This window comes from Saccopteryx leptura, chromosome 7 (assembly GCF_036850995.1).
Source record: "Saccopteryx leptura isolate mSacLep1 chromosome 7, mSacLep1_pri_phased_curated, whole genome shotgun sequence".
Classification (NCBI taxonomy): domain Eukaryota; kingdom Metazoa; phylum Chordata; class Mammalia; order Chiroptera; family Emballonuridae; genus Saccopteryx; species Saccopteryx leptura.
In genome coordinates this window covers 55,048,246-55,074,288 of record NC_089509.1, presented here as the reverse complement: position 1 = coordinate 55,074,288, position 26,043 = coordinate 55,048,246, and the positions used below count along the sequence as shown (strand labels likewise).

The following is a 26,043-nucleotide window of genomic DNA, read 5'->3' as shown; positions in this document are numbered from 1 at the left end:
TCACTGAACTGTGCTTAGGCTGGCCTTCTGGGCATTGACCCTTAAGCAAATAGTGTTCTCAGAAAAGCTTGAATTCTGTTCAGTGTTTATTAATGATGAACACTGAAGCTGGAAAGGGTTGTAAAACCCTTTGATTCTCCACAGTGGAGTTCACTGCTTCTTTCGGCTTCCTCAAGTTCACTTTCACAGGTAAGTGACTTACAGTGTCTAGCATTTGAGGATTATGCTTTGCAAGTCCATTCCCTCTAAAGCTCACTTTGTGGGCATTGTGTTTTAAAGGACGGCCTCCTGTCATGTGCTAAATAACATGACAGTGCTTGGATAGAAATTTGCAGAATACGTGAATGATTTCATAATATTATATACAATACAGATGACTCTTACTTGCTGTTTCATGTTGGTCAAATAAGTTTGTAAATATGATATATAGGTTTGCCCGCTTATAGTTTGCATTGGGTGTGGGGGACAGGCTGTAAGCAGGCACAGTCGTCGTTATAGCCTAAGGCTTAGTTTTAAGACTAAGCCTTTCCCACCCTAAGTGACTTTGTATCAGAGACTTCCTTGTTTGTATATTGGATTAAAGGTTTTGATTTCTACACTATAAAATGGAGCTCGCTCTCTCTCGGTTCCTGAGATTAGCATTAGAGAGGAGACCAGAGAGGAGAGCAGAGAAAGGCCACGTGGAGAAGAGGAGAAGCAGCCAAGATGGCAGAGTGCTGAAGGAGAAGCCAGTTTGTGCAGAGTTTGTGCAGAAAGAAGGAAATGAGGAACAGAGGTGAAAAAGGCTGGTGAGCTAGAAACCTTTGATTCTAGGAAACTCGGATAAGTCAGTGGCTTTGGGAGCCCTGAATGGAAAGGGAAGTGTTTCCCACTGTGTGTATTTCTTGCCCGCCGGGTGTAAACTAGGATTAAAGCTAATGGCCCACCAGTTCTTGGCTTCGTTGTTTCATTACCGTCTGTCCGAATCAAATGAGAACCTGCACGGGCCAGGCGGCTATGATGGTGGCTGTGGCTACTGGCTTTACAGATAGTGTTCTCAAAAAAGCTTGAATTCTGTTCAGTGTTTATTAATGATGAACACTGAAGCTGGAAAGGGTTGTAAAACCCTTTGATTCTCCACAGTGGAGTTCACTGCTTCTTTCGGCTTCCTCGAGTTCACTTTCACAGGTAAGTGACTTACAGCGTCTATAGCATTTGAGGATTATGCTTTGCAAGTCCATTCCCTCTAAAGCTCACTTTGTGGGCATTGTGTTTTTGATCTATTATAGGACGGCCTCCTGTCATGTGCTAAATAACATGAAAGTGCTTGATAGAAACTTTCAGAATATGTGAACGATTTTATACTATTATATACAATACAGATGACTCTTACTTGCTGTTTCATTTATTACAATGCTCATCAGTTCTTTTGAGAATCTGTGCTGTATGGGGATGTGTTGTGCAAATGGTGAAGAGATCGAATAATCTGCCCGAAGTAAAAATGCCAGTAAAATTTCTTAACTTGGCTTTATGAAAGCATAATTTTGTTTGCACTGATAACCACAAATCCTACCCTGGGAAGCTGGTGCTGGTTTAATAAAGAACTATATCGACTTATTTTTTCTCCAAGACCATGCTCATTTTCTCATTCTCCCAGTTTTTAATAATTTAGATACTAAAAATTACGAGCTCTGGATGTTTGACTAGAGGGGAAAAAATTCATTCCTAGAATCTAATTTCAGTTTTTAGGTTTGTTGGGTAGATAAAATATATTATGCTCACTTTGTTAAAGATGGCGCTGCCCACATGGAAGCTGCCACCCAGGTGATATTAATGTGTGTTGGGGGCGGGCTGTGAGCAGGCAGGATCCTTGTAGCCTGGGGCTTGGTTTTAGGACTAAGCCTTTCCCACCCTTTTTCTTTTTATTTTATTTTATTACTTTTATTTATTTATTCATTTTAGAGAAGAGAGACAGAGAAAGAGAGAGAGAGAAGGGGAGGAGCAGGAAGCATCAACTCCCATATGTGCCTTAACCAGGCAAGCCCAGGGTTTTGAACCGGTGACCTCAGTGTTCCAGGTCAACGCTTTATCCACTGCACCACCACAGGTCAAACCTTTCCCACCCTTTTTCATGTGGGGTGGTGTAATCCCATCATGCCTCAGATAAGTGACTTTGTATTAGAGACTTCCCTATTTTGTATATTGGATTAAAGGTCTTGATTACTACACTATAAAATGGGGACAGAACGGGAGCTTGCTCTCTTGGTTCCTGAGATTAACATTAGAACAAAAAACAGAGAGGAGAGCAGAGAGAGGCCACGTGGAGGAGGCCAGGAGAAGCAGCCAAGATGGTGGAGTGTTGAGTGAGAAGCCAGTTTGTGCGGGGTGGGGGGGGGGGGGGAAGGAAAGAGATGGGGAACAGAGGTGAATAAATCTGGTGAGCTAGAAACCTTTGATTCTAGGAAACTCAGATAAGTCAGTAGCTTTGTGAGCCCTGAATGAGTGGGTTTTGGAGCCCAGTGTGTGTTTTTACTTGCCCGCTGGGTGCAGGCTAGGATTAAAGATGATGGCCCATCAGTTTTTGACTCCGTTGTTTCTTTATTCTGTCCGAATCCAATGCAAACCTGCATGGGCCGGGTTGCTGTGATAGTGGCCCTGGCTACTGGCTTTACAAGGTTTCCTTAGCCAGTAGAAATCACATGTTGCTGATGATTTGAATGCAAAGATCAAATCTACACATTTAAGACTGAGAACAATGTGCAGTATTTCTAAACGTTCTGAGGGAGGAATAGCTCTCTAGACATTTTAGGAACGCATTATAATGATTGTACCTAAGACACTTAATATTGGGATCTAAGAGTGGCTATTATAAAACTTTTAAAGTATTGACTATATATAGGCCACCCTATCTCCACACGTTCCCTGTGGCTCCAGGCTTATTGACTTTGTTCTCTGCTCTGTGACTCTGTAATTACCTTGGAAGCCTCCACTCCCCTCCTGAGGAGTAACTGTTTACATGCCTCTCCTCACACTTGACTGTAAGCCCCTTGAGTAATTTGTGTGTCCTCCTCCTAAGAATAGTGCTGACAAATATTTGCTGATGAATGCAGGAAGTGAATTAGGAAATAATTTAAGAAAAAATAGTTGCCTATTCTGGTTTTAAAAGACACGGCAATTCCTAAAAGATGCCTGAGTTCCATGCAAGATTCAGTGAGTTCTGTGTTGCTTTGAAGAGATGAGGTAACCGTGCCCGGAGAGACACAGGAGGACTGGAAGTGACTTGGGGTTAAAGTCTCCCTTCTTCAAGAGCCCTACCTTAGTCCTCCATCTCAACTGTGACTCTGAAGAAAAGACATTTGTATGTCCCATGAGGATCCCTGTATATTTCTTTCCCCTCAGGGCAAAAAGGACCCCATTTGTTCCTATCCCTGGACAGTGTCTCCTACATTGTTGACACACACCATCATCCCATAACCTGCAAAATAGTATTTTTCTTTTTTCTTCTCAATATAAGTTAATATTTCATTTCTCCTCTAATGATCCTTGGGAGAAAAATCATTTGCTGGATTTGATGATAAGAAAGGGGCCCTCCCTACATTTTCTAAATGTCAGCAGGAAAAGACATTTAAAGTTTTTTAGAAAAATGGAAATTTGTAGCTTAGAAAGTGACTTCCACGTTTAAGAGGAGCAAGAGCAGTTAGGCTTTCCTCCCCAAGCAGTTCAGGGAAGGGGGGTTTGTGGAGCCCACAACCTTCAAAGATTTAAGCACTAGCTGCCAGGGCAGGGGGTGGAGAGGTGGAGAGGAAGGAGGCGGATATAGTCTCTGTCACAGCTACTCTGCCATTGTGGCCAAACACAAAATGAAAACAAATGTGTATGACATTATTTATTTTATAAATAAAGTACAATAAAACTTTATTTATAAAAACAGGTTGTGGGCCAAATGCTCCTGTTATAAAATGTATCCTGGAGGGATACATTTCTGCTCCTGGGAGACTATTCTCACTCCTAACCTGTTTCTTTTTTTCTTTTTTTTCTTTTCATTTTTTCTTTTTTTTAATACATAAACTTTTATTAATTTTAATGGGGTGACATCAATAAATCAGGGTACATATATTCAAAGAAAACATGTTCAGGTTATCTTGTCATTCAATTCTGTTGCATACCCATCACCCAAAGTCAGATTGTCCTTCGTCACCTTCTATCTAGTTTTCTTTGTGCCCCTCCCCCTCCCCTTCCCCTCTCCCTCCTTCCCTCCCCCCCCCCCATAACCACCACACTCTTGTCCGTGTTTCTTAGTCTCATTTTTATGTCCCACCAATGTATGGAATCATGCAGTTCTTGGTTTTTTCTGATTTACTTATTTCACTCCATATAATGTTATCAAGATCCCACCATTTTGTTGTAGATGATCCGATGTCATCATTTCTTATGGCTGAGTAGTATACCATAGTGTATATGTGCCACATCTTCTTTATCCAGTCATATATATATATTTTTTATAGTGATTAAAGCATTTAAGCAAACTCTTGGCCAATACAACAACAATCCATAAAAGAGTAGTGTCCTTAACATGTTCACCAAGTCCAAGTTGGCACCAACACCATGCCAAATCCCTGTGAATGCAACCCAACCCCAGTTCAGTCCGTTAGGAGCTATCACAAGGAGCAGGAGTCCAGAAAAAGTCCACATCCAGAAAAAGTCCGCATGGCACTGGAATTGTTGTCACAATTCTATACTTTGTAGCTCATGTCCAAGTCCCAATGACCGCTGCTTCTAGCTGGTAATGATTCAGGTAGACTGGAAAAGCCATCTGCAGCATGCGTGGATATGGAGCTTCTGTTCTCCTCTGCCTGGAGAGATGAGACCAGGTTGCTTTTCCCTGGAGCTCTGTGACTGTGTCCTGGTAAAGAGAACCTTGGGATACACTAAGCTAGGTGGCAAAGGTAAATTCACAATAGAAGTTGGCAAAAGGGGGAAAGAGAGCTCTAAATTAGGAGTAGGTCCCAGCCTGAAATATGAGAGAAGCATTGAGGTAGGAGGAATAAAGGAAACACTATACATTAAACAAAGCAGCAGAAAATAGGACTATCAATACCCACAACAGAGATCTTTGAGGGAATAATAAAAAAACCTGACTATTCAGGCAAGACATAGTTAAGTGGCCCTTGTGCAAATGAGATCAGTTTACCTGCTTCTTGGAATAAATACCCTAGGCTTGTCCACAGTGTCGTAGATGGGGCCGATGGGCCTGGGCCCCTTCAGTGGCAAACCCTAGCATTCTGGGCAAGGTTAGGTCATAGATAGCTGGAGCAGGGCTGGAAGAGACTGAACCCTAGAGGAGCAAGGGGGAAGCCTACCTTCCAGTATCCCCTGTTTCCTCACAGCAAAGGCATGTAAGCCTGGCAACCTTTAGCTCAATGACCTTCCTTTTCACTATTGAAGCAGGACCCAGTTGGATTCCTATGAGACCTCTTTGGGGTGTTGGAGCCTTTAAGGGCATATCGTAAAAGCTGGTAGTTCCCCTGATCTCTATTGGGCTTTTTCTGCCTCTTGGTACCTTAAAAGCCATGCTCAGAAGATCTTGCTGAGGGGTTTGAGGATCCCCATCCACCTATATAAACCTTTTCCGTATATCTGGAACTATTTGGAAAAAGACAAAACAGTATTATTAGCTGGATCAAATAAAAGAAGGTAGAAGTTTGCAGGAGAAGAAGATTTGGCATCTCCTGTTCATCAGCATTCAAAAGAAATTTAAAAATTTTTAAGTAAAAAGTATGATATGGTAGAGCCGTAGGAGTTCCAGGATATGACTCCCCCCTTTAAAATTTTTTTTTAAATTGACCTTAAAATATTTGCTGGGTATGCTTTAATAATACCTTGACTTTAAAGATTGTAAGAAATACCCATAATTCGAAAGGTTTAACAAAATATAGTAAATGTTTTGCTACATATGCAGGAGCATTGTCAGTTTTAACCAGTTTAGGAAATCCAATAATAAAAAAATGCATACAGACAATGAGCTATAACCTGCTTAGCAGCTTCTCCTGTTCTGGCAGAGGTTACTATGTATATAAATCCAGAATAAGTATCCACTGTAACGTGGACATAGGGCTGTTGGCCAAATGAAGGTATATGAGTAAGCTCCATTTGCCAAAGTTGTCCTGGTAGGAGTCCTTGAGGATTAACTCCAAATGAAGGAACAGATTGTAGTATAGGACCCCTTGGACGGGATTTACCAATCTGCTGTGCTGCTTTCCAAGAAAGTTGAAGCTGTTTACACAGGGCTGCAGCTTTCTGGTGATGAATAGTATGAGACTGAATTGTTCGCTCTGTCATGGTTGCTCCAAATAATTTTCTTTTGGGTAGCTTGATCAAAAAGGGCATTCCCTTGTGCTAAAGCTCCAGGGAGCATGGAATGAGCCTGAGTATGTCCTATAAAACATGGAGCTCTATATTGACATACAAGTCTTTGAAGAAGGAGGAACTGCTGAAATAGTTCATCCACAGTTGTCCCTAAAATAGCAGTCTTTATAGTGGAAACAACCATAAGTAAATATTTGCTGTCTGTATATAGATTAAGGGAGGAATATGGCAAATGCTGAAAAGCCATGATAATGGCATATAATTCTAGTCTTTGAGCTGATTTTAAGTTGACTGTTTCAGTATAAAGTTGTCCATTGATTTGCAAAAGCGATTTGCCATTTAGTGGAAGTTTCCCAGAGCCATTGTTGTTGATCCTTTGAAAAAAGGAACAACAATAATTTTGAGGCTCAAAACCTATAAGCTGTAAGGGTCGCCTATGCCCCTTGATAATGAAGCAGGCAACAAGATCAAAATATGGAAGTGTATTCCATGGGCTATTAGATGGTTCAATGTGCCCAAGCTGTAGCTGCTCTTGTACCAATCGAGCAGCTGCCCTAAGTTTCTCCTGAGAAAGGGGCCATTGGTCTACCCATACAGGATTGTCATATTTTCAAGTAATTGGGTCGCACAATGCATTATTGGGGTAGCAGGAGCTACCAAGGCTTCTATGCTAAATTTTGATATCCTAATCCACACTTTCTGGTATTGGGTGCCATTTCTATGGGGGTGAGAATTCCTCGCTGTTCTTTCCCTAGTCCCTTAGTGGGCAAAAATCCCCGATCAAGCATCTGAGTACTGACTAAACCATTAGGACTGACAAGCAACGCTTCCGTATTTTTCAAAACATCTCTACCCCACAAATTAACTGGCCATCCAGGGAGCGCATAAGGCTTAAAAAAAATCCAGAATGACCTTCTTAATCTTCCCAATGTAAAAAACTAGAACTTTGTTGAGGGGATTTACTCTGCCCTATACCTTGTAATTCTGTGGCTGCTGCATGAGTGGGCCAGGAAGGAGGCCAATGTAGCTTAGCAATAACAGATACATCAGCTCCAGTATCTAAAAGTCCTTTAAATTTATGCTCATGTATTGTTAGTTCCATTTCAGGGTGTTCCTGACCTATTTTTTTAAAATCCAATTGGCAAAATCAGAAGAGCCAAATCGCCAATTTTCTTGGGGTCCCTTATTCAGGATGTGGCCTGAGAAGCAGAATTAGCATCCTTATACTATTCTTCTAACTGCCTGAATTAGCCCTGAGACAAATTATTTTTTTATTAATTTTAATGGGGTGACATTGATAAATCAGGGTACATATGTTCAGAGAAAACAGCTTTAGGTTGTTTAGACATTTGCTTATGCTGCATTCCCATGACCCAAAGTCCAATTGTCTTTCGTCACCTTCTAACTGGTTTTCTTTGTGCCCCTCCCCTCCCCCAACCCCCTCCCTCTCCCCCCCCCCATAACCCCCACACTCTTGTCCATGTCTCTGAGTCTCATTTTTATGTCCCACATATGTATGGAATCATATAGTTCTTAGTTTTTTCTGATTTACTTATTTTGCTCAGTATAATGTTATCGGGGTCCATCCATGTTGTTGTAAATCAGTGGTTCTCAACCTTTCTAATGCCGTTACCCTGCAATACAGTTCCTCATGTTGCAGTGACCCCAAACCAAAAAATAATTTTGGTGGCTACTTCATAACTGTAATTTTCCTACAGTTATGATTCGGAATGTAAATACCTGATATGCATTATGTATTTTCCGATGGCTTTAGGCGACACCGCTGGGGTCTCGACCCACAGGTTGAGAACCGCTGTTGTAAATGATCCGATGTCATCATTTCTTATGGCTGAGTAGTATTCCATAGTATATATATATGTACCAAAGCTTTTTAATCCACTCATCCTCTGACGGACACTTGGGCTGTTTCCAGATCTTCACTATTGTGAACAATGCTGCCATAAACATGGGGGTGCATTTCTTCTTTTCATACAGTGCTATGGTGTTCTTGGGGTATATTCCTAAAAGTGGGATAGCTGGGTCAAAAGGCAGTTCACTTTTTAATTTCTTGAGGAATCTCCATACTGTTTTCCACAGTGGCTGCACCAGTCTGCATTCCCACTAGCAGTGCAGGAGGGTTCCCTTTTCTCCACATCCTCGCCAGCACTTATTCTGTGTTGTTTTGTTGATGAGTGCCATTCTGACTGGTGTGAGGTGATATCTCATTGTGGTTTTAATTTGCATTTCTCTAATGATTAGTGATGTTGAGCATTTTGTCATATGCCTATTGGCCATCTGTATGTCCTCTTTGGAGAAGTGTCTATTCATTTCTTTTGCCCATTTTTGGATTGGATTGCTTGTCTTCCTGGTATTAAGTTTTACAAGTTCTTTATAAATTTTAGTTATTAACCCCTTATCAGACGCATTGTCAAATATATTCTCCCATTGTGTAGTTTGTCTTTTTATTCTGTTCTTATTGTCTTTAGCTGTGCAGAAGCTTTTTAGTTTGATATACTCCCATTTGTTTATCCTGTCTTTTATTTCACTTGCCTGTGGAGACAAATCGGCAAATATATTGCTGCGAGAAATGTCAGAGAGCTTACTGCCTATGTTTTCTTCTAAGATGCTTATGGTTTCACGGCTTACATTTAAGTCTTTTATCCATTTTTAGTTTATTTTTGTGAATGGTGTAAGTTGGTGATCTAGTTTCATTTTTTGCAGGTAGCTGTCCAATATTCCCAACACCATTTGTTGAAGAGGCTATCTTTACTCCAATGTATGCTCTTACCTCCTTTGTCAAATATCAGTTGTCCATAAAGGTGTGGGTTTATTTCTGGGTTCTCAGTTCTGTTTCATTGATCTATATGCCTGTTCTTATGCTAGTACCAGGCTGTTTTGAGTACAATGGCCTTATAGTATAACTTGATATCTGGAAGTGTGATACCTCCCACTTTATTCTTCCTTTTCAAGATTGCTTAGGCTATTTGTGTTCTCTTTTGGTTCCATATAAATTTTTGGAATATGTATTCTATATCTTTGAAGTAAGTCATTGGTGTTTTAATCAGCATTGCATTGAATTTATAAATTTCTTTAAGTAATATAGACATTTTAATGATGTTTATTCTTCCTAGCCATGAGCACGGTATATGCCTCCACTTGTTTGTATCTTCCCTGATTTCTTTTGTCAATGTTTTATAATTTTCTGAGTACAAATCTTTAATCTCCCTGGTTAAATTTATTCCTAGGTACTTTATTTTATGGTTGCAATGCTAAAGGGGATTGCTTCCTTAATTTCTCTTTCTGACAGTTCATTATTAGTGTATAAAAATGCCTCTGATTTCTGAGTATTAATTTTATATCCTGCCACCATACTGAATTCATTTATCAGGTCTAGTAGTTTTTTGACTGCGACTTTAGGGTTTTCTATATACAATATCATGTCATCTGCAAAAAATGATAGTTTTACTTCTTCTTTTCCAATTTGAATGCCTTTTATTTCTTTTTCTTGTCTGATTGCTGTGGCTAGGACTTCCAGGACTATGTTGAATAAGAGTGGTGAAAGGGGGTACCCCTGCCTTGTTCCTGATCTTAAGGGGATTGCTTTTAATTTTTGCCCATTGAGTATGATGTTGGCTGTGGGTTTGTCATAGATGGCCTTTATCATGTTGAAGTATGTTCCCTGTATTCCCACTTTGCTGAGAGTTTTGATCATGAATGGGTGCTGGATTTTGTCAAATGCTTTTTCTGCATCTATTGAAATTATCATGTGGTTTTTCTCCTTCCTTTTGTTTATGTGATGAATCACATTGATTGATTTGTGAATATTGTACCAGCCTTGCCTCCCAAGAATGAATCCCACTTGATCCTGGTGTATGATTTTTTTCATATATTACTGGATCTGGTTTGCTAATATTTTGTTGAGAATTTTAGCATCTAAATTCATCAGGGATATTGTCGTATAATTTTTTTTCTTCGTGTTGTCTTTGCCTGGTTTGGAATCAGAATTATGCTCGCCTCATAAAAGGAGCTTGGAAGTCTTCCTTCCTCTTGAATTTTTTGAAATAGTTTGAGAAGGATAGGAGTTAGTTCTTCTTTGAATATTTGGTAGAATTCACTTGTGAAGCCATCAGGCCCAGGACTTTTCTTTGTTGGAAGTTTTTTGATAACTGTTTCAATCTCATTTGTTGTAATAGGTCTGTTTAGGTTTTCTGATTCTTCCAGATTAATATTTGGAAGATTATATGTTTCAAGGAATTTGTCCATTTCATCTAGGTTGTCTAGTTTTTTGGCATACAGTTCTTCATAGTATTTTTTTTACAATATTTTGTATTTCTGTTGTGTCAGGTGTTATTTCTCCACTCTCGTTTCTAATTTTATTTATTTCAGTCCTCTTTCTTTTTTTCTTGGTGAGTCTGGTTAAAGGTTCATCGATCTTGTTTACCTTTTCAAAGAACCAGCTCCTGGTTTCATTGATTCTCTGTATTGTTTCTTTAGTCTCTAGGTCATTTATTTCTGCTCTGATCTTTATTATTTCCTTCCTTCTACTAGGTCTGGGCTTTACTTGCTGTTCTTTTTCTAGTTCTTTTAGATGTAGGGTCAAGTTGTTTATTTGAGCTTTTTCTAGCTTCTTGAGGTATGCCTGTAATGCTATGAACTTCCCTCTCAAGACTGCTTTTGCTGTGTCCCTTAAATTTTGAGTTGATGTATGCTCATTATCGTTCATTTCTAAGAATTTTTTAATTTCTTCTTTGATCTCATTGTTTACTCATTCATTATTTAATAACATGCTATTTAGTTTCCAAGTGTTTGAGTATTCAGTTTTTCTGTTGTGGTTGATTTCTAGTTTCATTCCATTGTGATCAGAGAAAGTGCTCGATATAATTTCAATCTTCTTAAATTTGTTGAGACCACTTTTGTGCCGTAACATGTGGTCTATTCTAGAGAATGTACCGTGAGCATTTGAAAAGATTGTATATTCTGCTGCTTTAGGGTGAAAGGTTCTGAAGATATCTATTAAATTGAATTGATCTAGTATGTCCTTTAAGTCTACTGTTTCTTTGTTAATTTTCTTTCTTGAGGATCTATCTAGTGACATTAATGGGGTATTGAAATCCCCTACTATTATAGTATTGCTGTTGATCTCACCGTTTAAATCCATCAAAGTCTGCTTTATGTATTTAGGTGCTCCTATATTAGGTGCATAGATATTTATAATGGTTATATCTTCCTGTTGGATTGCTTTCTTTATCATTATATAGTGACCTTCTTTATCTCTTACTAGAGTCTTTGTTTTAAAGTCCATTTTGTCTGATATAAGTATTGCTACCCCACCCAGCTTTTTTTTTTCATTTCCATTTGCATGAAATTATTTTTTCTATCCATTTATCTTCAGTCTATGTGCATCTTTTGTTTTAAGGTGTGTCTCTTGTAGACAGCATATGTATGGGTCCTGTTTTCTTATCCACGCAGCTACCCTATGTCTTTTGATCGGATCATTTAATCCATTTACATTTAAGGTTATTATTGATATGTAATTGTTTATTGCCATTTTATTCTTTATAGCTGTATTCCTCTTTTGCTATATTCTTTTTCTCCTTTGATCTGTTTACAACAGGCCCCTTAGCATTTCTTGCAGCCTTGGTTTGGTTGTAGTGAATTCCTTGAGGTTTTTTTGTTTTTTGTTTTTTGTCTGTAAAGCATTTTATTTCTCCTTCAATTTTAAACGATAGCCTTGCTGGATAAAGTAGTCTTGGTTGTAGGCTCTTGTTCTGCATTACTTTGAATATTTCTTGCCATTCCCTTCTGGCCTCAAATGTTTCTGTTGAGAAGTCAGAAGTCATCCTTATGGGGGCTCCTTTGTAGGTGATTTTTTTTTTCTCTAGCAGCTTTTAATATTTTCTCTTTATCACTTAGCTTTGGTATTTTAATTATGATGTATCTTGGTGTTGATTTCTTTGGGTTTCTCTTTAATGGAGTTCTCTGTGCTTCCTGAACATGTGAGATGTTTTCCTGCCTTAATTTAGGGAAGTTTTCAGCTTGATATGCTTGAACAAAGTCTCTATTCCTTGTTCTTTCTCTTCTTCTTCAGGAACCCCTATGATGCAGATGTTATTTCTCTTCATGTTGTCACAGAGCTCTCTTAGAGTTTCCTCACACTTTTTGAGTCTCTTTTCTCTTTTCTGCTCTGCTTCCGTGCCTTTATTTATCATGTCCTCTAACTCGCTGATTCGATTCTCAGCTTCATCCATCCTGCTTTTAATTCCTTCCATTGTGTTCTTCATTTCTGATATTGTATTGGTCATTTCTGACTGATTCTTTTTTATTATTTCAATGTCATTTTTAATATTTGCTATCTCTTTATTTAGGTGTTCGTAATGACCATCTATTGTTGTTCTAATATCTTTGAGCATCCTAACAATTGTTATTTTAAACTCTGCATCTGGTAATTTGGTTATTACTGATTCATTCAGGTCCTTTTCTGGGGATTTCTCTTGATTCATTTGTGTTGCATTTCTCTGCCTTCTCATCTTTTCTGTGTAAAAGAAGGTCTTGACCACTGGAGTCCACTGGGTGTGGCCTCTGTTCCCTAGGTATGGTCTGTCTGCAGGCCCGCCACCCCCTCTTCTGTTGCTGCCTAGGGCATTTGGGTATAGGCATTGCTGGTGCCTGCCCACTGGGGCTGTTGCTGTGGTTTCTGCCTTTCCTTCACAGAGTGGTTGTGATCATGTGCTCAGGTGTACAAGCCTTGGTGGCCTTGGCCTTTGCCCCACCCCTGTGGGTGGTGTTATGTTCAGCCCTGAGAGCAGGGGTGAGCACCTTTGCTCAGCTATGGGTCTCCACCTGTTTCTGGGCTTCTGCCTTGCCCTTGCAGGAGGAGCCCACTCCTGGGACAGCTGCAAGCCATGGCTCCACAGGCCGGGTGGGACTGCGTGCCCATGCTCAGTAGCGTGACTCTGCCTGTTCTGGGCTTTTGGCTCCACCCCCGCAGGAGGAGCCGGCTCCCAAGTCAGGCCACAAGCCTAGGTTCCGTGGGGCAAGGCTGTGCTCCTGTGCCCTTGCTCAAGGGCCGGTCTCCATGTGGGTGGGGGCGCTGCAACTCAGACCCTAACACTCACTACTGTAGTCCCGAAAGCTCCCTCCTTCTTAGGACTCTGCTCTGAGTGCTGCAGGAGAGCTTGTTTGGCTGGTGTCCTGCTTCCCTTTGCTGGTATTGCTGTTTCCAGGGGAAATATTCACTTCAGATTTGGGGAGTGACTTATCCCAGGGGTTAGGGTGGCTGTCTCCCAAAATGTTTCTCCCTGTGCCTCCTAGATTACACTCTCTTCCTGCTACTCTGGCCCTCTCCTCTCTCCCTGTCCCCTGGAGCCCCGGGTAAGTGGTTGTGAGAGAGATTTTCTGTGCAGTCCCTTTAAGAAGAATCCTGGGTCTGAGAAATCAGTCTCTTTTTCACAAACAGTATCCTGTCTTGTTTCCAGCTAAATACTGTCCATACACCTCTTCTAGGCTCTGGGGCTGCAGGTTGGGGCTTTGTTCCTGGGACTCAGGACCCTCCCCTCTCTGCTAAACTCACTTTCCACCATGCGAGTCTCTCCCAGCTGCTGTTTGCTCCAGGGAGCTGGGCAGCCCTCTCCACATTTCCCTTTTTCCTACCAGTCTGGGTGTGGCTTCTTCAGTGTTCCTTGGTTGAAGAGTCCTCTTAGTTTAGTCCAAAGTTGGTTTTTCCAGATGATAGTTCTTAAAATTAGTTTGTAACCCACTTTGGTTCTGGGAGGTGGGAGTTGGTACGTCTACCTACACCATCGCCATCTTGTCTTCTCTCCTTTCTTTTTTCTTTTATCTTTCTTCTCTTCTCTTCTCTTCTCTTCCCTTCTTTCCTCCTTCTCCTCCTTGTTTTCAGATATTCTTCTGTGATCCCAGTCTTTGGTGAAGCTCAGCTCACTCATCTGTTGTTCCAGGCTAGTGTTGTGAAGTCACACTAGCAGTCTTGGTTCAGTGGCCCATGGTAGGCACTGCCATTCTGTACTCAGGATTTTTTATTTGTTCCTGGCACGGCTTATAGAACCTTGCATCTCCTCCAGTTGTGACAGCCTCATGCCACTGTGCCACTGTGCACTCTGCCCCACTTCTGAGATCTGTCAATGTCCCAGGTTCTCTGCAGTGACATCCTGGTGCTTCTCTCAGCACCCTCTCTCCCCCCAGCAGTGGCTTCCAGAGTGTTGTTGCTAATGGTCTAAGGTAGAAAAATCTTGCCTGGCCTGTGTTGGCACAGTGAATAAAGTGGCAACCTGGAATGCTCAGTTTGCCAGTTTGAAACCCCAAGCTTGCCTGGTTAAGGCACCTACGACAAGCAAGTAGACCTATGAGTTGATACTGCCTGGTCCTCTCCCAACCCTTTCTCTCTCTTTCTCTACTCTCTCTCTAAAATCAATAAATAAAATATTTAAAAATTTAAAAAAAGTATTTGATGTGTTTATCAGTAAGGTCAGAAGACTGTTCTCTAATTTGGAGGTAATAGGATTACACATTTTGTCAAAGAAAAGAAAACATCAACCCTGGATGTTAAATGGAAGCACATGTAGAACACAGGTCATACAGCACATGCCATCTAGCAAAGACAAACACTGGTGTTGGCATAGATAATTAGAAATTCTTCGGGAAGTCCATGATTAGGTGACCAAAGTCTGTCAACCAGTGCTTAGAAATCTTGACTTCCTACTTTTAATTCCTACGTTCTCAAGTTTATCGAAAGATAAGTTTTTCTGAAAGACCCTGAAAATTTATTCTCAGAGATGTTTTGGAGATTAAAATAATTTAGCATATTGCCTGACCTGTGGTGGCGCAGTAGATAAAGCATTGACCTGGAATGCTGAGGTCACTGGTTCAAAACCCGGGGCTTGCCTGGTCAAGGCACATATGGGAGTTGATGCTTCCAGCTCCTCCTCCCCCTTCTCTCTCTCTCTCTCTCCTCTCTAAAATGAATAAATAAATACTTTTAAAAAATAATTTAGCATATCAAAATTTTAGAGTGAAAGGGAAATAGCATGATACCTTATTTTTAACTCTTGAGTTCTTTTGTTTTGGTTAAGTAAAATGTTGTTATTGTAAATTGTTGAGAAACCCTAATGGAAGCTTCCTGCAATGTATGGTACCCAACTACTTTTATACGCTTCAGGACGCTCAAGAACAGCGTTGACTTAGGAGCTAAGAGAGTAGAATTAGATGACATTATATTTGTTTGTATCAATGGAAAAAAATAATATGACAAAATATAGCACTCTTAAAGCAGAGTATAACAAGTGAGGAAGAAGCTCTCTTATAACCCTGTAAAAAAAATCTGTTTATCACTGAAAACCAGACTCCCACTATGTCTCCAGGGTTTCAGAGATTAGCAGAGATATTTTCCAGCATCTGCTATATGATGTTCCCAGGATCTTGTCTTATAAACAGAGAATTAATCAGTGGGAGGAAACATGGTCTAATGATATCAGAGTTTCAGTGTACACTTGTAATAATATGAAACAATTCATATGACATTTAATTCTGGAAACATTACCTTTTCAGGAAAATACCACAAGCAAGGCCTTATTTATTCTTTCTAGTAATTTTGGTATCCCATTGCTCTTTCCTAAACTTAGTGTTATAAAATTGCCACTGTTTTTGTGGGTGTATGCAAGCAATTAACATTTTCAATACAAGACCTTCCCAAGTCATCACTGCCATTTCTAAACTGGCCAGAGATAAGGCAACTAACCTCCATTTCTTTTTTCTTTTTTTTTATGTGTGTGTGTGTGGCAGAGACAAGGAGAGTCAGAGAGAGGGACAGATAGGGACAGACAGACAGGAATGCAGAGAGATGAGAAACATCAATTCTTCATTGCGGTTCCTTAGTTGTTCATTGATTGATTTCTCATATGTGCCTTGACTGGGGGAGGGGGGCTACAGCAGACCAAGTGACCCCTTGCTTGAGCCAGCGACCTTGGGCTCAAGCTGGTGAGCCTTGTTCAAACCAGATGAGCCCGCACTCAAGCTGGCGACCTCGGGGTCTTGAACCTGGGTCCTCCACATCTCAGTCTGACACTCTATCCACTGCGCCACCGCCTGGTCAGGCTAACCTCCATTTCTGACTGAGTTAGATACCACGCAATGCATACCCTATAGCATGGAGAGTATACATCTTTCAAGTAGACACCCTTAGTGCATCAGAAGGGAACATGGTCTTCCAGAGTTCAGAGTGATGCACTGAATGCTGAGAAAGAAAACAAACAGAAGATTAGCCCCAGATATCCTGCAGCTGGCCTGGTACTCAGACCTAAACTGTGTATGCTTCTTAAAAAATAAAAATAGATAATCTCACAAAACACAAACTGTATTGTTCAGTGTTATTCAGAGAAACAGGACCAATAAAATACAGAGAAAGAGATTTGTTATGAGGAATTGATACACATGATTATGGAGGCCCAGGAAAGCTGGTGAACCAGAAGATGGGAACCAGGGGAGCCAATGGTATAAGTTCCAACCTGAGTCTGGAAGCCTAAGAACCAGAAGCTCTGAGGCCTGAGAGCAGGAAAGGATAGATATCCCAGCTAAAACAAAAGAAAAAATATGCCCTTCTTCAGCTTAAAAAAAAAGTAATTAATTTTTAATTGAGATACAATGGACATAATGTGTAATTTTAATACAACATACTGAGTTGTTACATTTATATATTGCAATATGATTACCATTATAACTTTAGCTAACACCTTTATCAAGTCACAAAATTATTTATTTGTAGTAAGAACATTTAAGCCTGACCGGGCGGTGGCGCAGTGGATAGAGCGTCGGACTGGGATGCGGAGGACCCAGGTTCGATACCCCAAGGTCGCCAGCTTGAGCGCGGGCTCATCTAGTTTGAGCAAAGCTCACCAGGTTGAACCCAAGGTCGCTGACTTGAGCAAGAGGTCACTCAGTCTGCTGTAGCCCCATGGTCAAGGCACATATGAGAAAGCAATCAATGAACAACTAAAGTGCCACAATGAAAAACTGATGATTGATGCTTCTCATCTGTCTGCGTTCCTGTCTGTCCCTATCTATCCCTCTCTCTGACTCTCTCTTTCTCTGTAAAAAAAAAAAAAAAAAAAGAACATTTAAGATCTAGTCTCAGCAATTTTCAAGTATACAATACAGCAGGGGTCCCCAAACTACGGCCCGCGGGCCACATGTGGCCCCCTGAGGCCATTTATCCGGCCCTCGCAGCACTTCCGGAAGGGGCACCTCTTTCATTGGTGGTCAGTGAGAGGAGCATAGTTCCCATTGAAATACTGGTCAGTTTGTTGATTTAAATTTACTTGTTCTTTATTTTAAATATTGTATTTGTTCCCGTTTTGGTTTTTTACTTTAAAATAAGATATGTGCAGTGTGCATGAGGATTTGTTCATAGTTTTTTTTTATAGTCCGGCCCTTCAACGGTCTGAGGGACAGTGAACTGGCCCCCTGTGTAAAAAGTTTGGGGACCCCTGCAATACAGTATTGTTGACTATACTCATTGTGCTGTGTGTGATATCCAGAACTTACTCATCTTCTAGTTGCAAGTTTGTACCATTAAATAGCATCTCCCCAACTGCCCCCCTACACCCCCCCTCCAGTCTCAGATAATCCACATTCTGTTCTCTGTTTCAGCAAGTTCACCATTCTTTGTCTGGCTTATCTTACTAAATATAATGCCTTCAAGATTCATCCATATGATCACAAATGGCAGGATCTCTCTCTTTTTCATGGCTGAATAGTATTCCATTGTGTGTGTATGTGTGTATCTACCAAATCTTCTTTACCTATTCATGCATTAACAGACACTTAAGTGGTTTCCATATCTTTTTTATTTTTTAAAGATTTTATTTATTCATTTTAGAGAAGGGAGAGAGAAAGAGAGAGAGGAGGAGGGAGGAACAAGAAGCATCAACTCCTATATGTGCCTTGACCAGGCAATCCCTGGGTTTTGAACTGCCAACCTCAGCATTCCAGGTCGACACTTTATCCACTGTGCCACCACTGGTCAGGTGGTTTTCATATCTTTTTTTTTTTTTTTTTTTTTGGCAGAGACAGTGAGTCAGAGAGAGGGACTGATAAGGACAAACAGACAGGAAGGGAGAGAGATGAGAAACATCAATTCTTCGTTGCTGTTCCTTAGTTGTTCATTGATTGATTTCTCATATGTGCCTTGACCGGGGTGCTACAGCAGACCAAGTGATTCCTTGCTTGAGCCAGCAACCTTGGGCTCAAGCTGGTGAGTCTTGCTCAAACCAGATGAGCCCACGTGCAAGCTGGCGACCTCAGGGTCTCGAACCTGGGTCCTCACAGACACACTCAAATATAATGTTTACCAGCTATCTGGGTATTACTTAACCCATTTAAGTTAATACATAAAGTTAACCATTCCACCAACTTCAGACAAGGTCACTCTGAGAACAAGATAAAAGGAGAAAAAGCAGTCCCATTTCATAATTTGTCCAAGTACAGGACAAAATAAGGTCACTGTGCATCCCACAAATGACCAAACATCTTTTCTCTTACTAAATGAATGGCTGCTATTTTTTTGCACGTCATAAAATTGCTCTGGCTTTCTGACAGCATCCGATTTGGAATAAACCTCCACTTCATTGGACTCTCTCTCAAGTCATCTAACTGAAGCCAAAGTCCTATAATTGGCTGATTCTAATACCCTCTTACTGACACACCCATGGTCCCCCATAGTGTGTTCTCTCTCACTGCAACAAGTAATAAATCCCGATTCTTCAATTACAGGTTTATTCCTAGTGGTCTGTGGTTGAAGGTCATGATGATGTTATGGAAATAGAAATCTGTGCTGTGTATAAATGTTTGTTGGAGAATATTGCTTTTTGATAGTAGAATAGAGATCACAAAAGTCCTTGCATTAAGAAAGAAGGAAAATGTAAGCAAACCTAGTATGAAACCTAGTGCATGGAATGGCTGAAGGCACAGAGAAGGAAAGTGACAAGAGTAGGTTGGTTCATCAACATCCTCTTCCTTAATGGAGCCTGCATTACTATAAATGACCTCAGAAGGGAGTGGCAGGTGGGGTATGTGTGTGTGTGTGTGTGCGCGTGCTGATGGGGAGGACACTTAGTCACTAAACTTGAAGGGCAAAGGGAACTTTAACTACCTTCTCCATCTGTGCTGGCTGATGTACAGACACAGATTCATTTCAATTTTGCAAAAGCTGCAAGGCAGATTTTACCATCTCCACCACTCCCTGACTTGAAAGATAGAGAAATCTGGGCCCGGAGAGAAGTTACAAAAACAAATCTAAATACATAGAGTGAAGCCATAGGCAGTACCAGGATCTGTGAGACTTCGAAGTTCACAGGCAAGACACTGCACCAATGGCTTCTAAATACTGCCAAATATTTAAACACTAGTAGAAAAAAACATTTTTAAATGAAGAATTAAGCTAAGAAAAAGATAATTAGAGATTGAATATTTTTTAAATGTCTGTTTTAAAATTAGGAGATGCAATATTATAACTATTGTTAAGGTTCTTTTATTATTTTTCTCATTATTAAAGAGTTTCTTTCTTTGCTTTCCGAAAATAATTTTTGGATAAAATTTCAAAATTTATAGAACTAACGAACATTGCAGTCTCTGAACACAGTACCTGAACATAATACTGCTATATTCAACAAATTTTGTTGTTGAATAATTTTAAATCTGGTTCATTTGGTTTATTTTATTTGTACTGACCTCATACATAACTTAATGAAATCAAGTTGATTGTTCTTTTGATATGATGCAATGAGAAAGGTACTTTACCTCTGTGGCTTTCATCCCCAAAATTCACAGCTTTTGTCTAATCGTGAGAAAAATATCATATAACTATCATTTTAGGGACCATTCACAAGCTAACAGCTCAGTACTCCTCAAAACTGTCAAGGTTATCAAAATAAGAAAGTTTGAGACATTGTCACAACTAAGAGGACATTGAAGAAATATGACAACTTAATGTAATGTCTTTCTTGTACGTTTTTACAACACTTTGTGCTATTAGATATTTACTTTTTGCCAGTGTCTCAGTGAATGGTTTTAGTACTCACTGCTGATCATTTTCCAAAATTTATTCATTGGGGTGCAAAATAATGATTTTTCTAATTTTAAGGATTTTAAAAATCAGGAATGGATATTGGTTTTTATCGAATACTTTTTTGGCATATATCAAAATGGTCAAAATTTTTTATATTGAATAATCACTGCATTCTTGGGATTAACATTGCTCATTATTTGTTTTCATAAACTGCTGAATTGTACTTAATATATCTTATTTAGTAACCTTAAATCTATTTAGAAAAATATATATTTTTATAACATTCTTGTTTGTTTTGAGGTCAAGGTTATACTTGTTTTATAAAGTGGGTTGGGTAGCAGTTCTGGTCCACACTGGACTTGCTGTACTCTGGATCCAGGGGCTTTATTTACAAAGGAGCACTGGAGGTTACTCACCAGTAATGGAGTGTCATTGGTCCGATATACTGACCCAAGAATGTTGCCATTATTTTTCTGACAAGACAGAAAAAAAGAAGAAAGAAAGAAAGAAAGAAAGAAAGAAAGAAAGAAAGAAAGAAAGAAAGAAAGAAAGAAAGAAAGAAAGAAAGAAAGAAAGAATAAGGGAAAGAAAGAAAGGATAAACAGATGAGCAGAAAAAACAGATAAATAAAAAGCAACTACCCATTCATCAGCCTGAGAAATACGTAATCAATGGTTTGGGTTTCAAAAACTCGAAAACATTGGTATGTAAGGACACTTGCACCCCTATGTTCATCACAGCATTGTTCACAGTGGCCAAGACATGGAAACAACCAAAGTGTCCCTCAATAGAGGACTGGATAAAGAAGATGTGGTACATATACACAATGGAATACCACTCAGCCATAAGAAATGATGACATAGTGACACTTACAACAACATAGATAAACCTTGAGAACATTATACTGAGTGAAATAAGTAAATCAGAAAAAGCTAAGAACTGTATGATTTCACACTAATGGACATAGATAAAAGTGAAGTGGATACTGAAGGAGGGGGATGGGTTTTGGGGTGGGGAAACGGCATAAAGAGGGATAAACACAAGGTGATGGAAAATGATTAGACTTTGGGTGATGGTTATACAACATAATCAACAGTTCAAATGCCATAGAAATGTTAACCTGAAACCTATGTACTCTTATTGATCAGTCACCCTGTTAAAGTTAATTTTCTAAATAAAATTTTAAAAATGGTTTGGGTTTATTTTTCCTAATCATTAGACTTTTTCATGGAGTTAGTAATCACTTTTAAAATCTGCTTTTTATGAGATTGTTAATGAAGGTTATTTCTTGAACCAAGTAGTTCTTTCATTAGGCTATTTTGGTTAAAAAAGAGAAATAAAATCATTGTAATAATTCTTTTATTTTATCTTATAGAGTTACTGGCTGCAGATTGCAATTATCATGTCTGACCCCGTAATTCTTCGCAGCGTGAAGAAATTTGGAGAGGAGAATTATGGTTTTGAGTCAGATGAAACATGTAAGTGGCCCTTTTTTTCACTGTCTATTGTTCAAAGACAGGTTAGAACAAAAGTGGAACAGGCTATGATTTCTCAAGAAATAGAAAAAATCATTAACAATATTTAGGACTTTTACTGAACATGTTTGTCACACTTGAATAGGTAGTTCTCCCTAGAATCCATGTAATGGAGTGTCTGAAAGTGTTAAGGTAAAAATGCACAAGGTATGGGTGAGTGAAGTGTTCAAGCTATAAATATCTCTTTCCTAGGCAGAGTAGGGTTGTTCCAGCATTGGCTATTACTCTTACCTTTATTTGCATATTGTGATAATTCATTGTAGTAGTAATTATTCAGCGAGCACTTCTTCCTGAGACTGCTCTGGCACACACAGGAACAGACTGATGTTTCTGAGAGGAACTGGCCAGAACGGCAAGGGGCCAGCACCTAGCATGCAGTGAGCACAGATGATTCTAAACAAGTCTTATTTAAAAAAACACGCACACAAATCTTAGGATTTCACAGAAGAAGAAATTGACACTTGGATAAAATTTTAAAACTTAGCAAAGATTACTTGACTAATAATGTAGCCATAATCTTAATCTAATTCTGATTCCCAAACCCAAGGTATTCATCTCTATCTGTACTATAATGCTTCATTACTCTTATGTTAAAATGCTGGGAGAGTCACAATGTGCTGTCTCATGGCATTTTGGGTACCCTTCCCTGTGGCTTTCCTATTCCAGGCCCTTTTACTTCTTATCCTCCATGTGTTCTGACCTATCCTGGGAAAAATAATGGACCTCTCAATCCCATGGCTTCTGCTGTACTGTCTCATTAATTTGTGACCTACATTTTAAATAGATAAGTTCTGATGGTTCTAAAGAACCTAATAAGTAAATATAATTTTACTTGGTAGTTCAAAAAAATCATATTTTCTTCAGCTAATTTAGAAATGTTGTTCTCCAGTTGATATTGAGAAGACACAAATACTTCTTTTTATTTCTTCTTTCTTTTTTTAATGTTTATTATTGACTTTAGAGAGAGAGAAAGGGGGAGAGAGAGAAAGAGAGAGAGATTGAGAGAGAGAGAAAGGAATATCAATCTGTTCCTGTATGTGCCCTAACTGGGGATTGAAGCAGTAACCCCTGTTCTTCCAGACTATGCTCTAACCAACTGAGCTATCCAGCCAGGGAGAAGACACAAATATTTCAAATCCTGGAGAAAAGTCCAGAAATGTAGTCAAGCCAGCAGTCTTAATCTTGAAAGAATATCTTCATCATATATATGTAAAGAAAAAGAGAGAGCATAAAAGAAAGGTGAAAAAGTAAATAATTTTGCTATGTTTCATGAATAAAAGTAATTTATAGAAAAAAATTTTTTCCAGAGCAAAATTGTTAATGATTATGTTTCATTTTGTCATTATTGATTGCCTTATGTATTGTTTTTATCCTGACAGGTAACAATGATAAAAATTCATGGTAAGTGACTACTTCAACAATACATCTTTTCTGGAATAACTCACAATATTCCTATAAAAGGCACAAAGCAGAGAAAATATTTTATGTACTTTATACTTCCTATAAAAAAGTTTAAATACTTAATTATTTTTCTCTTTAAAACATTACTATAATTTGATTTCAAAAACCTTTGGAATAGCCCTTCTAGACTATGTCTGAATCTCTCCTGAGCATCCAGGTCCTGCACAGAGTTTCTAACCTAAACAGTAGAAGAAAAGTTGGACAAGTATAATTTCTTGGGCACAGGGAAGGTTCCCAAACCCCAAATTCTTCCTACAGGCCAAGAGTAGAAACCCAAAACTTAATTATTAGATATTCCTCTTTAGTTTAAGAGTTTAAATTCTCACATAAAACAATATAAGTTAATCATACTTTGGCATGAGGGAAAAATGAGATGGAGTTTAATTTAGAAGACAGAAGGGAGGTGCCAGGCAAGTTCCTGAAACAGAAGTGGTAGAAAGAGAGAGGCTGAAGGTATTTAAGAAGTTTCAAGTAATTCATGGCAGAGGGAGATGTTGGGTGTGGCTACATTAGCTTTGGACTAGGTGTGGTAGAAACAGCTTGGACCTAGAAGAATCACACTGGGTGGGAAAGAGATGAAATAGGTGTGAATGTGGAATAATGGCAATGAGAGAATGAGCAGGAAGTTTGAGTGAGTTCTTTGGTTTTTAGAAGAGATTAATCTATCTTCTAATAGATATGATAATGTAGAATGAGAAGATAAAGTGAAATTTAAATAAAGCTGACAAGGGAAACAAGAACAGTCTCTAAGAGATGAAGTATAGTGTATGGTTGAACTAAGGCTGAAGATCATACTCATGTATTCATTTATTCATTTCACAAATATTAACTGAGTGTCTACTAGGTGTCAGGCACTAAAATTAGTGTTGAGGTTACAGAAAATAACAAATTAGGCAAAAATCTCTGTTCTTGAAGAACTTATATTTTATTGAAGGAGATATAATAAACACTTTAATAAATAAAATATATAGCATGGTAGCTAGTGATAGTCTATCATTCTTTTTCTACAAAGGAAAAAGTAAACTTGGAATGGAGTTATGAAATGATGTGGGGGGAAGCTGAAACTTTAATGACTTAAGCCAGGGACAGCCTTATTGAGAAGGTGACTTTTGAGGGAAGGTCTGAAGGAGTTGAGGGAATTGGCCATGCAGATATCTGAAGAAACAGCACTCTGGGAAGAGAACATAGCAAGTGCAAATTCCCAGAGGTGAAATCAAATTTAGCATGGACAAAGGTCTGCAAAGAGGCCAGGAGGCTCGGGTGGCAGGAACTGACTGCAGTAAGAAGAGACAAGTTCAGAGAGCCAGTTGACCAGACTATAAAGGGCCTTGAATATTTTGCAAAGACTTGGGATTCTACTTTGAGCTAGTGGAAAAATTCAGGGCAATTGAATGCTAGTCATGGCATGTGTTGGCATAGTTCACATGGTGGAGAGGTTGTCTCCAGCTGGCCCAGTCGCCTGGCTTCAGGAGAAGAGGGCAAACATGCTGGATGGATGCAGAGATGAAGTTTCCAAGGAAGGATTTGGGGAAATTGATAGGGAATGAAGTTGAAAGTGTGGTTCAGTTGGCAGGTACTAGGACTTGGGATGCATGTGGAAGGAAGCAAAATCTTGATGAGGTTTAGCAATTATACGTAAAAGGAAGGCTTAAGGGACTGCATGTCTCAAGTGAGATAACAAATAGTTGTGAAAGGGGGAAGGAAGTGAGAAAACAAGGTGCTTCAGCTGTCCCAGCATGTGATGAAGTCAAGTAGTTCCTAGTTAAAACAAAGCCCATGATGTATCCATCAATGAATGACTCAGCTAAAGTAGAGATCCCTGGAGCTGAGAAGGTGTAACTTTATGAGAAATAAAATAAGTAAGAAATACCAAGGAAATATAATTTCATGGAAGTATGGGAGTTTCAGGGTCACTTTTGATAGTATCAACACTATTTAATGTAGTTGTAAAATTTTTTAAATGCTAGAAGGAAGTTTTAAACTGGCTAATCCAACCTCTTCAATTTACCCACAAGGAACTGTATGAAGGAATAGATCAAGGGTCAAGGCTGAACTTTAATAGCTATTTATTAGCACAATTAAGGGCACAGAGTACTTTTTATTTTCTCTTGGGGCCTTCAGAAAAACCTCAATGACTCTCCACTGAACATGAACTATATAACTATACTGAAATCACTAGAAGGAGTAAATCTGAAGAATATCAGGTTTGGCAAGAATTTCTCAGCCAGAGGGGCATTTTTTCTCTTACTAAAGAATGACTCATTAAATCACCACCCTTGAAGACTTTCTCATTGTTTGGAAAGGCTGTTCTGTAAATCCCTATTTTTCCTCCTCAGGTTTCAAAATAAGAAGAAAGGTAACAGCAGTCAAGTCGGCTTCTTTCAATTGGTAATAAGACTGTGCCAATTTATGGCACAGATTTTGAAACTATGAACTGTTCCAATCATAGAGGAAGTGTTAAATCTTTAGTCATTTTAGCAGGTTTTTAACACAATAATCACATCATGTATATTTATTTTTAGGACATGACTTTAGAGATTTCATAGTACAGGTATAAGTATTTTCCCCAAATTTTTTCAGGAAGAAATAAGCACTCTTCATGTCCATATCAGTCCTGGGAACCAATTT

General features: G+C 39.2%; 1 protein-coding gene across 8 annotated transcripts in view; it reads left to right on the top strand.

Annotated features, from left to right (window-relative positions):
• ABCB11 (ATP binding cassette subfamily B member 11) overlaps positions 1-26,043 on the top strand; it is a 134,075-nt gene that overhangs the window by 23,893 nt on the left and 84,139 nt on the right. For 3 of the 8 annotated variants that reach the window (XM_066345354.1, XM_066345349.1, XM_066345346.1), the window contains exons 1-4: positions 1,060-1,167; positions 21,795-21,897; positions 23,334-23,355; positions 25,752-25,803. In XM_066345354.1, the coding sequence (XP_066201451.1) occupies positions 21,822-21,897; positions 23,334-23,355; positions 25,752-25,803 (150 nt within the window). In that variant the 5' untranslated portion in view covers positions 1,060-1,167; positions 21,795-21,821. Of the gene's footprint in view, positions 1-1,059; positions 1,168-21,794; positions 21,898-23,034; positions 23,194-23,333; positions 23,356-25,751; positions 25,804-26,043 lie in introns of those variants that run through there. The other 5 variants (XM_066345347.1, XM_066345350.1, XM_066345352.1 and 2 more) reach the window with 4 other exon arrangements.